The sequence below is a fragment of the Nannobrachium achirus genome (genome assembly GCF_963921795.1).
Source record: "Nannobrachium achirus genome assembly, chromosome: 7".
In the NCBI taxonomy this organism is placed as follows: Eukaryota; Metazoa; Chordata; class Actinopteri; order Myctophiformes; family Myctophidae; genus Nannobrachium; species Nannobrachium achirus.
This window is the reverse complement of record NC_137816.1, coordinates 27077542-27092848: the sequence shown is the minus strand read 5'-3', so window position 1 is coordinate 27092848 and position 15307 is coordinate 27077542. Positions and strand designations below refer to the sequence as shown.

Here is a 15307-nt window from a genome sequence, read left to right as displayed (position 1 = left end):
ACAAATGTCAAAATGTCAAAACGTAGTGAAAATATCTACAAACAGACGCGTGTAGATTGCCTATTTTCTGTGAGTTACACGCTTCCATATAGTCAAGCTGACGTTATGGAATCCAAATGACGGTTGTGGCGACTGAGAACCTTAATCCAGTGGTTCTCAACCTTTTCAGGCCGCGACCCCCAAAATAATCATATGTTAGCTGGGGACTACCCCACCCTGACGAGCACTAAGAGTTGAGGCTTTACATTTTGTATAACACGGTTCTATAGAGCATCGCAGTTGAAGCCCCACCCCGTCCTCACTCTGGTGTCGGAAGCGTTTTCCGCATTCATTTCTTCCATAGACATTTCATAAAGTATTTATTTAAACGTTTTGAAGCCTTGGACAAAGCCACCTCGGCTGGAGAGGGATCGTGTCAATATTCACATTCTTTTGAATGCAAAGATTAATTAGAAAGCTGAAAAAAAGGGCAGGGTACAAGACTGTGTACATCATTATTTTTAAAATTGCGGAAACTACACTCCCAGAATGCATAGCGAATGTTGTTGTTGTTTCCTGAAATAAAGCCCTTAAATCACGCTCAGTTTAGTTATCCAGGCCAGCATACGGCCTGAAATGTAATGATTGTCATCTCTGTGGACATTCTTATCGTCATCCTTAACATAGTGGATCATATTTGTAAAAGAAAGACGATCGCTCACGTTGTTCTGCTGACGTGCAATAATCCGCCGGGAAGACAGGGGGCAGTAGCTACTTCCGCGGTAACCGCAAGATACATGAAAGAAGAAGAAGCTAGACCAATCACAGACGGCGTTTTTACGTTTAGCAGTATGGGAAATGCAGTTCTTCTCCGTGCGATCTTGATTAAAACGTGTTTTTACTAAAACTAGAGTGATTGCATACATACTCGGGGGTTCTACAGGAGCATATAGAACCATTTTACAACCACCAGCCTAGTGGTAAGTGTACATTGAATTGCTACGACTTTGTGGCTGATAATAAAAAACGCTATGGTGAAAATGAATGGGTTGTTTACTTCCGACACCGCACTGCGATGCTCTATAGAGCATCGCAGTTGAAGCCCCACCCCGTCCTCACTCTGGTGTCGGAAGCGTTTTCCGCATTCATTTCTTCCATAGACATTTCATAAAGTATTTGTTTAAACGTTTTTAAGCCTTGGACAAAGCCACCTCGGCTGGAGAGGGATCATGTCAATATTCACATTTTTTTGAAAGCAAAGATTAATTAGAAAGCTGAAAAAAAGGGCAGGGTACAAGACTGTGTACATCATTATTTTTAAAATTGCGGAAACTACACTCCCAGAATGCATTGCGAATGTTGTTGTTGTTTCCTGAAATAAAGCCCTTAAATCACGTCATCATTGTCATCTCTGTGGACGCTCTTATCGTCATCCTTAACATAGTGCATCATATTTGTAAAAGAAAGATGATCGCTCACGGAGTTCTGCTGACGTGCAATAATCCGCCGGGAAGACAGGGGGCAGTAGCTACTTCCGCGGTAACCGCAAGATACATGAAAGAAGAAGAAGCTAGACCAATCACAGACGTCGATTTCACCGGATGTACATGTTTAGCAGTATGGGAAATGCAGTTCTTCTCCGTGCGATCTTGATTAAAACGTGTTTTTACTAAAACTAGAGTGATTGCATACATACTCGGGGGTTCTACAGGAGCATATTGAACCATTTTACAACCACCAGCCTAGTGGTAAGTGTACATTGAATTGCTACGACTTTGTGGCTGATAATGAAAAACTTTTTCGTTTACTTCCGACACCGCACTGCGATGCTCTATTGTGAAAATAGCAGCGTTGCGAGGCGTTGTGAACATGTAGATCAGCTTTTTTCACAATTTCTGCCTCTAATATTTGACAATTTGGCCAATGTTTAATTTGTAATTTGAGGTATTAACTCATTCTGTGCCAGATGACGGTTTTGACGTTTTTTTTCCAATAGCCCTGTGTGCCAATGACGGTTTATGACGGTTTTTGTGTTTTTTTATATAGATTTTTTTTTTTTTTTTCATTTTTTTTTTATTTAAAGATGTCAAAATGACCTGAGATCAGAGAGATGCTTTTCTCTGTTTGTGTGTTCGCTCCCTCGTTTAGCTGATTGAGAAAATGTGTGTTCATGTGTGTCCATTCTAGTGGATGGACACTTTTTTTCATTCAAACAGCTCTATCTCTGGAACCATTTGTCCGATTGACAAAATTCTTTTTATTATAAAAAAAATTATAAAAAAAAAACATTTTTTTTCATTGCATAGTAAAGAAAAACATACAAAATCCTGGCACAGCTACCTTGGAGCCATTTTGGCATCTGGCACAGAATGAGTTAAAAAGTCCTTAAATTGTCACTTTAGAAATGTGCAGATACCCGCTATACACTTAAACCTTATGTTGGTTTGTTTACTGTTGGGAGAGAAAACAATGTTGCACATTAAGTTAATCATCTGGGGATCCCCCAAAATAATTTGGGGATCCCCCTGGGGGTCCCGACCCACAGGTTGAGAACCACTGCCTTAATCCATGTGTTTTGCAATATGACTGGCTGATGGATGACTTGTGTCTACCTTGGCGAAGGCTGCTGCAGTCATCTGCACCCTGCCTTCCTCAGAGGCGTAGATCTTGAGGTCATGTCTGTAGGTGCTGTGTAGTCGTAGCAGCCCACAGCCAGGGAAGCCAGCATAGTCTCCTGCCAGGACACACACACACACACACACACACACACACACACACACACGCACACGCATACGCACACGCACACACACCAACCACATTAGCCAGTGCGGGCAGTGGTGGAAGAAGTACCCTGTTACATGTAAAAGGCGGTTGTTCAACATTTCACATCTACAAAAGTCATCAAAATATACTTATAAGACCAATTAAGGGTGCAACGGATTACAAGCTTCACGGTTCGGTTTGGTTTGATATTTTGGTGTCACGGTTTGATACTTTTTCGATACAAAAAATAAAAAGAAATGTCCTTGATTTATAAATGTATTTTTATAACTACGTATTTTTTAGTTTTAACTTTGAACAATACAGTACCCAAGCTCTAGGGTAGTGGTTCTCTAAGTGGGCTCTGCGGACCCCTAGGGGTCCTTGAGGGGGTTCCAGGGGAATGTGGATGTGGAGTGGTATTGCATTGTATAGTTCTGTACAGGGTCATTCGGTACGGTACACCCTTGTATTGAACGGTTCGAAATCGATACATGTATTGTTGGACCCCTAAGAGCAATATAAACATTTTCGAATGTACAAGCCATTAGACAAAATAAAAAAAGTGCTTAATTGGTTTAGGTATGTTTTGTAATAACAATCAAAATCTAAGAAGTAATTTGTTGGGGAGAAGTACAATATTTGCCTCTGAGATATAGTGGAGTACAAGTATAAAGCAACGGAAAATGGCTCATTATTCTCACATAGAAATGTACCTAAAAATTGTACTTAAGTACAGTACTTAGTTAATGTACTTACAGTAGTTATGGTGGTGGTCTGCTGTCTATGATTATGCTGCTGGGGAGACTTATAGTATGCTTATTATTACTATCTGGATCTTGTGACCATATCCATGTCTACTGTATGTTCTTGTTTAAGTACGGTATGTTTAATGTGCTTAGAGAGTTCTTATTATCTGCTGTGGCATAAATAGCCACAGACTGGGACATATTCATAAACTTGACCTCGACTTTCCACCACTGAACACAGGAATGTGTTTTTGTCTTTTGTCTTGTTGCTATGGCAACTCGGATCGGGCCAGTTCTTGGGTGAGTCAATAAGCTCTGCGGTGGGAAGTGAGTGACGTTAGTGAGAGAATTCTAACAGCGGTGCAAAGGGAGGTGTGCGTTTGTGTGAGAGGCGAGGATGATAACAGTGTTGCAGAGGGAGGTGTGTGTGTGTGTGTGTGTGTGTGTGTGTGTGTGTGTGTGTGTGTGTGTGTGTGTGTGTGTGTGTATGTGTGTGTGTGTGTGTGTACTGTAAATCTCTCAGGTGGCGTTAAGACTGCTGGAGATCAAAACACAAAATGGAACCTGATATGACACACATGAGGGATGCTCTTGCTCTAAGGGTGCAACAGTTAATCGAACCAGTTGATTTTAAACTATTATAAAAATAATAAACAATTTCAATAATATAATCGATTTTACTTTAAACCTTTTTTTGTAAAACAGACCTGTGCTTGGACCACCCTCTTCACCCAAAAAATAGTGGTTGTACAAGTGGTTTGCCCCAGAATATGGATGCTGGGTTTCAAGTGGTTTAGTAGTTAATTATACTATTTGGCAGTGGCTCAGGAGGTAGAGTGACCACTTGGGAATGAGAAAGTTTTCGGTTTGGTCCCTGCCCAGCTGCCCCCCTGGTGGAACATTATCAGCTTCCCAATGATTGCCAGGAAAGAGACAGGAACACAGAGACCACCAGCAGACACGGTACAGAACAGCAGAACCCAGGACGAGGGACAACTAAAGGACAGCGAACACACAGAAGGAACACATCGTGCTCTGAGGAGGACCAGGAGAAGAAAGACGCGACCACAAGTGCTGTTGAGAATCACCACAGCGTGCTCTGCCCTGCCGGTACATCCTAAATCAACAACAGTGCTCGTGGTCTAAAGGACGTGTGTACTAGACAGGATCAAGTACCGTTACCTGGTTACTGGCGTACTGTCTATGTCCTCCACAGGGTCCAAGGAGCCGGTGTTAAGTGGCACTGTTCACTTTAGCAATTTTGCCTCGGTTTAAAGTGTTTTCCCTATTAAACCTAAGTTGCTAAGAACCTGTGTTGCCTAAATTTTAACTGAGGACCAGACCTCCCAAGAAGGTGGCATGGTCGGCTTTTTGTACTTGTATTGCTTGAAGCACCCTGCACTTTATAAATCCTTATTACTTGTATTTTAATGTTTAAGAAGTTACAAATCTAAGGGTACTGGGTGTTTTTAGCAGTACCACAAATGTAATGCACATTCTAAAGCACTTTAGAAAAAAGCACTAAGTACAGTAAATGCATTATTTACCATCAAGTTGTTGATGTTTTTTGTTGAAAAAAGATTACAAAACAAGAAAAGATCAAACAATGTGCTTCTCAATTATTTGAGAATAACTAAGAAATCTAAGAATCTAAGAATAGCTAAGAAAAGAATCAATAGCTGCAGCCTTACTTTGCTCCACTGTGTGTGCTGCAATGAGCCAATTCATAAACCAATTCGACAACATCTCTTTCAGTGGATCAAATAGAAGTGCATTATGACAGAAGATCACAACTGTAATGGCATTTTTGGCCCATGTCCCTGTCGTTCTCCCTCCACTCCCTCCAGCAACATACTGATGAGTTTGACCTAAATGGATGAGTGGCTGCTCTCCGCACTGAGCGTGGTGGCATAATAGAGTGCAACAGGCAAGATGCCAGTCCAACACACCACCATGGGCTCTTACTGCACATTTCCAATGGAATGTATGCACTGGGTAGCCACTTAAACCCTCTCGTCTTAGCGAAACGATGTTACAACCGTTAGTAGTTGGACGTCTACACCAAATCAATTCACCAAAAATAACTGATCTACAATCTGCTATTTCTGTCGAAGGTTCCTCACGGAATAGGGATGCTGGGGGGTTCAAGTGGGTAACCATTCAACCTGGCGTCCCAATTTTGGGCATTTTCAAAAAGCAATGCGATTCTATATTAAGTCTGTGATGGGAGGTACATGGTCCTGATACATCAGACGTGCAGCTTACAATGGGATAATACACAGACAAGACATCCTCACGCATTTTAATCCCAACAGTGCTTTAGAAAAAGAAAAGAAAAGAAAAACACACACTCTCATGACACTGCATTTTTAAGCACATTTATCCAAGCTTCACTGGATGTACTCCAATGCCAATTCTGAATTGCTAACTTGGGAGCTAGTCAGCAATTGTGTGTTCTCTTGTTAGTTAAGTATTACGCATATTTCTAAAAATAAGTCCAGCTGGAGCCCACAGCTGCTACAGTAACTATTACATAACAGCTATAGCCGTGAGGATGTTTTTGTACTGTGATTATGGGTACCTCTAAACAGCAGTGATGTGCATACACCACAATGTCATCACACACCCTTATTACAGTACAATTATATTGTCATTGCTGGGAACACACGTGGTGAGTGTCTGTGTGTGTGTGTGTGTGTGTGTGTGTGTGTGTGTGTGTGTGTGTGTGTGTGTGTGTGTGTGTGTGTGTGTGTGTGTGTGTGTGTGTCTCAGGTATATAACTATACTTATGAGGGCCAGGTTGTCACCACAATTATAGCACAACTTGAGAAATCAACTTTGTGATGACCACTTTCCGGGACTCCACAAGATTAAAGGTTTTTAGAGCATAGAGAGAGAGAGAGCTACGGTTACAATTAGGAAATTATTCCGGAGTGGCCATTTATAGGGGTTAGGTTTAGGGTTACGGTTACAGGTTTTAAAATATCAAAAGAAATGGTAAAAAATAGCGTGCAGGACTCTCTTTTTTTGTCATCAGCAAATTATAAAACTGATCATCGTTGGTTTGTTTCAATGTTGACATCTATCAGGTGCCTATTGTAGCTTGATTTAATATGATGACTGATGAGATGATCAGGTATACGCAAAGTTAATTGACCTGAATTTGAATGGGTACGCCGTTCTTTAGCGCAAATAGACGGATCCCCAGAGCTATTGAGAGAGAGAGAGAGAGAGAGTACAATGAGAATGCATAAGTAATGTGATGGGGTTGCATCGCGCGAGATCAAAGAGTGTTGTAACTCTTTCAGTAGGTCTGGTCGGAGTCCTCTCCTCTCCTCTCCGCTCTGCTGTGTGTAACTGCATATCGTCTCTGTCGGCTGGAAGCCACTTTTCAAAAATAGAGAAAGTAGCCGATCTACAAGCTCAAGACGCAGTGCGAACTTGCGGATCTGCTACTTTTGATGCTTTTGTGTGACGCTGTAGTATGAAAAACTTAAAATATGGAGATATGGAGGTTTCTGACCGACATCAAAGATCTGAAACGTCTGTACTGATAGCACAAACTAATAATGATTTAAGCTTCTAATCTAAATACTTAAGATGTCTTCCATCATTGTGGGCTCGCCTATAAGGCGAGCACACTTTAGATATTGTCATTATTTATCTACCAGAGCAGTCAACAGTTCTCCTCAAAACTTAGGTTCCTTTCTACTCCTACATACTTAGACAGAAAATGAAAATAAAAACATCAATGTGTTCAGCTTACAGTGGCGAAGTGTGCTATTATTTTTTACAGCAATCGGCCAAATGGTGGCGCTGTAGGAAGCCTTCGAAAGTGCGAACTTTGAACAGATAGAGCTCATGCTGTGTTTGAGGTACAGCCATGAAACCTGTATACAGTAACGTATGCATCTCCTCATGCCGAACAACTTTTACGCTCTAACTTTTGACCTCTGACCTTTAGATCCCCCAGAATTTTGAATTATATGAAAAACAGTAAAAATCTATCTCCTCCTGGGATTTTTGCATAACGCGCACAAAACCTTTTTCACATGAACTTTGGACCAATACGGTCAAACTAGTCTCGGCGGATTTCTTTTAAAGTGAAATATAATTTTTTAATAATTCAATCGATATTGCGGTTTTATGCAAATTATTCTTCGGCCTCTAAATCATACATGCAAAGTTACACGTTCATGGCATTTGGCAAAGATGTAGAGGGTTAGTCAAAGTATCACTGAAACCAATTTTATTCCAATCGGCCACAGGGGGGCGCTGTAGGAAGCCTTCAAAAGTGCGAACTTTGAACAGGTAGAGCTCATGCTCTGTTATAAGTACAGCCATGAAACCTGTATACACGTATGTGTCTCCTCATGCCGAACAACTTTTACGCTCTGACTTTTGACCTCTGACCTTTAGATCCCCCAAAATTTGGAATTATATGAAAAACAGGGTTAGTCAAAGTATCACTGAAACCAATTTTATTCAAATCGGCCAAAGGGGGGCGCTATACGAAGCGTTTGAAAATTCAAACTTTAAACGGGCATAAGTCATGCCTCGTTTCGTTTGAAGACATGCAACTTGCTTACACGCGTGCTTTGACTCAAGCGGAAGACATCTGTGTCTTTGTTAAGTAAGCTCCGCCCTTAGATTTTCTGCCATTTTGAGCAGTTTGTAAAACGCTTAAACCCGCTTTTATTCTGGAATTTTCGCATCACGTCCACAAAACTTTTTTTACATGAACTTTGGGCCAATATCTAAAAATCTGTCAGATCTGATTTTTTTTTTAAATTGAAACATGCTTTTTTAATAATTCAATGAATATTGCAGTTTTATGCAAATTATTCTTCTGCCTCTAAATCATACATGCAAAGTAACATGTTCATGGCATTTGGCAAAGATGTAGTGTTAGTCCAAATATCACTAAAACCAATCTTACTCCAATTGGCCAAAGGGGGGCGCTATATCATTTTGAGCAGTTTGTGAAACGCTTAAACCCGTTAGGATTTTTTTAGAAATTTGCATGAAACATTCTACACACAATCTAAGGACCTTTATCTAATATGCCTATGAAGTGAACACACAAAAAAAATTATAATAATAATAATAAATATAGCTGCAAGCAGCGATAAAGTGGCCAAAGCCAAAAACACCTCAAATCATGAACACAGCCTGCAATGTGCGTGAAATCTTGCAAGCACATTCCCAATAGGTCAAGGAACAGATACCACCCTTCTTACATTGGCCTGTTATAGCGCCACCAGCGGGTCAACTTTTGCACAACACATTTTTGGAACAAAATGGACCAATCTTTGACGTCAGTAACGTCAAAGAGAGCACTGCCTGCGATCTTGACATTTTGTACTTTTATAGCCATTGTTTTCCGGCTTGAAGCGAGCCCACAATTGTTTCGAAGGAACAATATTTTTCTAGTTAAGATATACAGCTGTGGCTCAAAAGATTAAATTATATTGTGGAAAAGTTAATTATTTTTTATGGCATACAGCTCATGAAAATAAAAAATCCACGTCTCAAAATATTACAATATTACACGAGACCACTCAAAACAATTCGAGAAATGTCAACCTTCTGAAGTCAGAGTTGCTTGAAGTCCAGTGTGACATTTCCGCATTAAGTGATGATTTGGGATGCATCTGCTGCTTCCAATGCTTTCTTACACAATATTCTTTTTTTTTTTAGAAAGAGCTGTAGATACAGTAACAATCATTAAGGTGTGTGTGTGTGTGTGTGTGTGTGTGTGTGTGTGTGTGTGTGTGTGTGTGTGTGTGTGTGTGTGTGTGCACATGCATGTGTGCCTCACCTTGTCCTCCAGGGTACATACAGCGGAAGGCTCTCCCCAGCTCTTCAGCCTGTACTCTCCCAGCAGGAGTGAGCTCTCCACCCCACTTCAGCACCAGCAGCAGCGACGGATCCTCCTTACGGATGTCTGCCACACAAACAGTCCATGGACAATCAGTCAGATTTGTTTTTTATGTGTGCAGATATCCTCCTTCCTCTTCTCTAATGAAGTTATTACTCATGTATCTCAAATGGATTACAGCAAAAATCTATAAAAATCAAAGATATACTATCTCAAACTGAAAATGTTTGTATGATCAAGTCCTAATGTGCAAATTGCGATACAATGTGAAAAGAGCCCCACACATTAACGCAGTTTCCTAAACAATTAACAGAATATGTAAAGTTATGATGTTTTAGTAATATTGTTCCAGCTGTTATACATACTGCCAACCAGGTGAAGAAATCACAGATTGAGGCTTTAACCTTTGCTTTTATGAAATATACGAAATGAGTGTTTTATGTAAGATTCTATGGAATCCAAATGACTGAAATCAGTCGTGGCGACTGAGAACTTTAATCTGTGTACCTCATTATTAATGTCCTTATTTTAAGTCCATTTCATCCTACCTTCCTCCTCACTTGATGTTTTGGGCTGCCCATGGGGCAGGTAGGTGAGCTGCACTTTCCTGTTGATCCCAGAGAAGTGGCCATACCTATATTTAAATATTTAAACGACATACAAAGCCATTAGTGCAGTCACGCACAAGCTGGCTTTTAATAGCCTGGAACCAGACAAATCCGCCGGTGCAAAAAGAAATTGCCCTCAGCAGTGTGATATACTGCAGTGTGGCTGCGCGAGGCTAGGCTTTTTACAGATTAAAACCACTTTGCATTCCCAAATTTATGATTATAAACAATTATATAAATGGCCTTGACGAAAATAATGGTGACAGAGCGAGAGAGAGACTTGATGTACTTGAATTTCCTTTGATACACTATGGGACATTCCAATTATAATGCATAATAAATAGATTCCATGTTTGGTAGCACAGAAAGGCAACACCATAACTTCAAAGCCAAGATGCAGTTGGAGCTCAATGGTTAGCATGAGACTGAGCATGACCTGTGTTGAGTATACTGTAGTCAGACCATTGGTACTCAAAGTGGGGTCCGGGGACCCCCAGAGGTTACCGTAGTTAATATAGCGTCACAATCATTATAACCACTTTATCCATTTATATATGCTGGCTATTCAAAAATAGCAGATGTACAAGCTCACAGCGTGTCACTTCGTGCCGCTCTATGAGCTTGTATCTGCTATTTTTGAAAATGTTTGAAAAATATCTAAAATGTTTGGAAAATGTTTTATTTCACTTCTCAGGGGTTCCCGGCACAAAAGGATTTCTAGATGAGGGTCCGCGGCCAAACACATATCCATTTGGGGGTCCTGGACATGAAAATGTTTGAGAAAAACTGCAAGTGTAGACTGTACAGGAAACACAACACAGAATCATGCAGTCTGACAGTAAGGATCACTGCAGGAAGTGCATTTGAAAAAATAAACGTATGCATAACAGAGCCCAGAACCCTATGAAACTTTGGAAACTCGCCAGGAGGGTTATCTAACAATATTGCGCCTTTAATACATTTAATATCTTGTTTTGCAGACACATTTGTAGTTTATCTTTCCTCATCCACAATGCATCTGCTATACTGAATCTCTGACATATTGAAATGGGTCAGAAGTGAATAAGGCAGAGGTAAATGCCGGCTGAAAGTCTAATAAGCTTGACCCGGTTTACCCGTCACTCACATCTCCAGAACAGTTTTCAACTGCTCCAGTTTGGACTTCTTCTCCTCGATCTCACAGTCGTTGTGCTCCCCCAGTTCGGCTAACAGCAGCCTAGTGATGTCCAGCACCTCCTGGTGAAAACAAAAGAGGGGCCAAAACAGCACGTGGTTAGAAACGTGTACCACTTTACCCTATTCTCATGCCTTTACAAAAGCTGCAACTGGGGCTGGACAAAATCAATTATAAAAATCTAAATCAATTATAATATTGTGACGATAATATACATTTTCTTCAAAAATAGCAAAAACAGACGATCTACAAGCTCATAATGTGTCAAGACCTTGTTATTCTTGCTATTTTTGAAGATTTTTGACAGCTTATTAACCACATGAACCCTAGCAAAATTAGGGAAACATTCAGCAAAAATAGCAACTCTACCAGCGCAAGCTTGTAGATTGGCTATTGATTGCGACCATAGGACCATATATTACAAAGTTATATATACTATATAATTATATACTATATATTACAAAGTTTAAACATTTGTGTCCCTTGCAGGTACCTGTAGTTGCTTTGGTTGCTTAAGCTTCAACTTCCCCGTTTTGTAGCCTCCGTATTTTTCAAACAGAACAAAGAACCTGATTGAAAGAGAGACACGGTTCAAATCACACACAAGGCCACCACTGTTTAAAACACTGAATGGTGGAATACTGTCTGGGGAAGAGCCTACATGGGGTTCAGAACTTCCATCTTCATCTTCTGTTTGGGTGTTCTGTCTCCATGTCGGATTATAGCAATGACACAACGCAGCTCCATCCTGAAAGGAAGGACCACAAGTATGCCAGAGCAAAATTAAATTGAAGAAATCTAATCAACGAGGGATTGTTAATTAGATTATCTATTCTCATGAAAAGAAAGATGAATGAATGGACTTTATCGTATTTCAGAATATCAGCCCATGATGTGCACATTTATTACTCGTGAATGAATTGGCAAATAAGAATCAGAAAGGTTTAAAAACTATGATAAACGCTAATGTATGTTTATATTTCGTCCAGAGTCAGGGTAATATGTGAGGAAGACTTGTGCAAAGGTATTAGGTGGTAAGAGATGTTTTAGTTTAGTTTGTTTAGTTTTTTTATGTGAAGATTAAAGCACTTTATTCTGATAGTAATCCTTTTTAATGTTTTTAATGTTAATGTTTTTTCAGGTTGGGCTTGGATTTTAACCAATCAGGAGAGAGAACCCTATCAGTTTCAATTTGATAAGGTTCCAGTTACAAGTTTGTCTGCTCCTGTCTGTCTGGTTGTTTCATCACTTCCAATTTAACTTGTTTGTCTTGTACGAGTTCTCTCTAATTTGAATCAAATTATTGGTATCACAACCTGAAAATATTTTCTGTTTAATAAAGAGCTGAAAAGACAGGGAGACCCCAGTTACTGAACATACACTATAGCAATGATTCGGAATATAGAGCTATTTAACACTAATTTGAACCCAAAAATTTCACTTAAAGTACACCACCTTCAAGTGTATTTGTTATTGATGTGTAATACTTGTGTATAATTTCAGTGACCAATTTCCAGAAATAAACCACGTTGCCTTCAATTACAGACTATTTAGTTTAGGAGTAGAGAGGACTGTTAGAGGGCTTCATCACATGAACATAAGTATCAACAAAACCACAGAGCTTGTGGTGAACCACCAGACAAACACCCTGTACTGGTTGTCAAGCAGGTGGAGGAAGTGAAGGGGTGGACTCATACAAGTGCCTTGTGGTCCAAATTATCACACAACTGGACTGAATTTGACTTGACTTTGTTGTAAGTATTCTGCTGTATGTCTATTAGTGTGTTAAGTTCATTGAGATGTATCATGTGTTCACATGCTTGGCCCATAAAGCTCATTCTGACAGAACACAAAGTTGCAGAGCCATGACAATAGACAATGCTTCAAATAAGAATGTTGTCACAACAACGCGTCGCATCGCATAGATCAGGACTGGAGGTAAGATCTGTAGATCTGCTATTTCCACTATGTTTGACGTTTTTCAACATGGAAACGATTATGACGATTATGAAAAATAATCGCGATTATGTCAAATAATTGCGATTAGACGATTATGTAATAATTGTGACCGCCCTAGTTGTACTCACATTGTCCCAGAGGTTGTGGGGACGATGGGGATGTCCTCGGCCTCAGTAGGGATAGACCAGGGGATCTGGAACTGAGGGGCCAGCTCTCGCATCACTATGTTACTAAAGACCACAGAAAAACAATGGAGTAAAATAAATAGAACCTTATTCCGTTCGGCAAGAAAGACCAAACATCACACATACAGATAGGGTTGCCATGATTTAACTGTGTTTTTTTTGTGGCAATGAACGTTGAAACATTGACACTTCTGGTTACCTTTTAGACTTTGCAATGCAAATATACAACAATAGCAGATATGAGAAATAACTTAAACAAAGCATATTACTGAACTAAAGAAAGGACTGACAATGAATGGTACCAATTACAAATAAATAATAAACAAAATAAATAATGTACCATATATTTAATAATTTTATACGTTGAAAAATACATAAAACATAATACAAGCTCACAAAGCATTGCATCAAGATTGTGAAGAGTTTAGATATTTTTTGAATAATTCAGCTAAAAAGGTTGAAAGTGGTTAAAAGAGCATGGACAGGGATATAGAAATAATAATATTTCAATTAATTTCATCAAGCCGTTTTTATACAGATTAAGGGACATTATTTGTTAATGTTACAGGCCTAGACATGGGTCTAGATCCCCCAGTGTATAACACAGAGCAAGGATACAGTAAATAAAGTACCCCAAGATCTTGGCACAGTCATCGTAGTACTTCATGGAGTTCTTCACAAAACTGAAGCCGTTGACATCACACACGTAGGAGTGCCCGTTGGCCCGAAGAAGGTCAAATCCACACACAGTTTGCTGTGGTGAGGTAAGGAGGACTTTTAATATTAACAGTGCTAACAGTTTCTGGCAGTCATCCTACCCTGGGCCAGTCATCCTACCAGTTTTTACACAGGCTGGCAGAGACGTTCCAGAGACGTTGTGGTGGACAAGCTCTCGTCACACAAATGCCTTGTGGTATATCAGACATTCACATACAGTATACAGTAGGAATAGGATTTAGATTAAACACATTAGAAATGGTTCAAAAAGAGAAAAGAAAAGAGAAAAAAGAGCCAAACATAAAAAGAAACACATGAATTACCTCCGCCAGCCTACATTAAAACAAAAGTTATACCTTACCTTCCAGCCCAGAGGTTTGTTTTTCACGTAGGGCTGAAGTGTTTAATAGGCTCTATTCACAGGCCTCTTCCTTACTTCCTTCACAGGTGTTACCAATGATACCATTCAGGCCAAACAGAGTCACGGTGCTGATATTTGGCATGTTGGCTCACTGGAAACACTCTGCTACACCAGTGGGTCTCAAATAGGGGTCGAGCACTGGGTTGTTGAGGGGGGTCCAAATGGTCACTGGTGTGTAACTCTACACTCTTAAGCGTTACGTGGGTCCTAGAAGTTAAATGCTGGAGAATGGAGAATTTGCTACACTAAATGGAACAGAGCCTTCATTAGTATCATTGGTAAGATCTGTGACGGAAGTAGGGAGCCAGTGACATCATATAATGGAATGTCTTTCTGATATGGCTGCTGTGCATAGAGCCTATGAATGTTAGTAGATAATTATGTACATCATGTAAATGCATCTTATTGTGTCTCAAGTTGAAAAAGTTTAGGAACCTCTGGTCTAGTACATGTGAATTGTTTCGGTGCAGCAGCAGCAGCTTACCTTAAAGGCCATGCAGACCTTGCGGGCCACCAGTTTCTCCATGGCGGTCAGCATAACTGGGTAACGGATCTCCTTCCCTTCGCTGTCCCGCTCCACCTTCCCATCCAGGGCAGGAGACTTCCTGGCCTCAGCATGAGCATAGTCAGGCCCCACAGTATACACCTAGAGGTCACACACACACACACACAGTGCATTATTGCATTATTATTTTTTGTAGGAGTATAACAGTTAATTGATATAATCAATTATTTTTAAAAAGGTTATTAATTTATTTAAACAATTGCAATATATATATACCTGTATATATAAACCTGGCAAAGTAATGCATAGAAAAATAAGCTTCCTAGAGCCTACTGTAGGCTCAAAATGTGGTAAATAATAGTGGTGTGC

At 40.0% G+C, this 15307-nt stretch overlaps 1 protein-coding gene across 7 annotated transcripts in view; it reads right to left on the bottom strand.

Annotated features, from left to right (window-relative positions):
• Window positions 1-15307, bottom strand: part of LOC308288984 (inositol hexakisphosphate and diphosphoinositol-pentakisphosphate kinase 2-like) — a 64882-nt gene that overhangs the window by 30722 nt on the left and 18853 nt on the right. For all 7 annotated transcript variants that reach the window (XM_080730466.1, XM_080730470.1, XM_080730468.1 and 4 more), the window contains exons 8-16: window positions 14918-15079; window positions 13928-14049; window positions 13239-13340; window positions 11813-11899; window positions 11645-11720; window positions 11104-11213; window positions 9918-10003; window positions 9310-9435; window positions 2592-2713 (exon numbers count right to left, since the gene is read on the bottom strand). In XM_080730466.1, coding sequence (XP_080586592.1) covers window positions 2592-2713; window positions 9310-9435; window positions 9918-10003; window positions 11104-11213; window positions 11645-11720; window positions 11813-11899; window positions 13239-13340; window positions 13928-14049; window positions 14918-15079 — 993 coding nt within the window. The remainder of the gene's footprint in view (window positions 1-2591; window positions 2714-9309; window positions 9436-9917; window positions 10004-11103; window positions 11214-11644; window positions 11721-11812; window positions 11900-13238; window positions 13341-13927; window positions 14050-14917; window positions 15080-15307) is intronic.